We start from the raw sequence: 396 nt of genomic DNA, 5'->3' as shown, positions 1-396 counted from the left end.
GCTTATTTATTCAGCTTTCAGATGATGTATAAATCTCAATTTCGAAAAATTGCCCCTTATGACTGGTTTTGTGCTCCAGGGTCACATATGTTGATGCATACAAACATGATTGAGTTTCTTAACGTCAGCCTGTTTTCTCCACATATGCATACATATCTAATGTAAGATTATGTTTAATAGTGTGTTCTTTATGTTGATACTTAAAAAAATAATGTGATTTCACAGACTTTGCAACAGGTTTTCTCTCAAAAACAATCACGCTCATTATTTAGTAAGACTATCCCTGTTGCGAACTCTCGTGTGGTGTTTATTTGGTGTTTGGCATCACAAACGCGTGTGATTGTGTCACAGCTGGCCCAGTATCCCATGCTGAGAGAGGAGATGGAGCGGATCGGC

At 38.4% G+C, this 396-nt stretch overlaps 1 protein-coding gene across 1 annotated transcript in view; it reads left to right on the top strand.

Moving 5' to 3' along the window:
- The window catches only part of dnm1a (dynamin 1a), a 60,801-nt gene that overhangs the window by 25,474 nt on the left and 34,931 nt on the right, over positions 1-396 (top strand). The window contains exon 12 of the mRNA XM_016484511.1: positions 352-394. Within this exon, the coding sequence (XP_016339997.1) occupies positions 352-394 (43 nt within the window). The remainder of the gene's footprint in view (positions 1-351; positions 395-396) is intronic.

This window comes from Sinocyclocheilus anshuiensis, unplaced genomic scaffold, assembly GCF_001515605.1.
Source record: "Sinocyclocheilus anshuiensis isolate Anshui unplaced genomic scaffold, SAMN03320099.WGS_v1.1 scaffold745, whole genome shotgun sequence".
In the NCBI taxonomy this organism is placed as follows: Eukaryota; Metazoa; Chordata; class Actinopteri; order Cypriniformes; family Cyprinidae; genus Sinocyclocheilus; species Sinocyclocheilus anshuiensis.
Note: the sequence above shows the minus strand (reverse complement) of the source record. Positions and strands in the feature narration are given on the sequence as shown.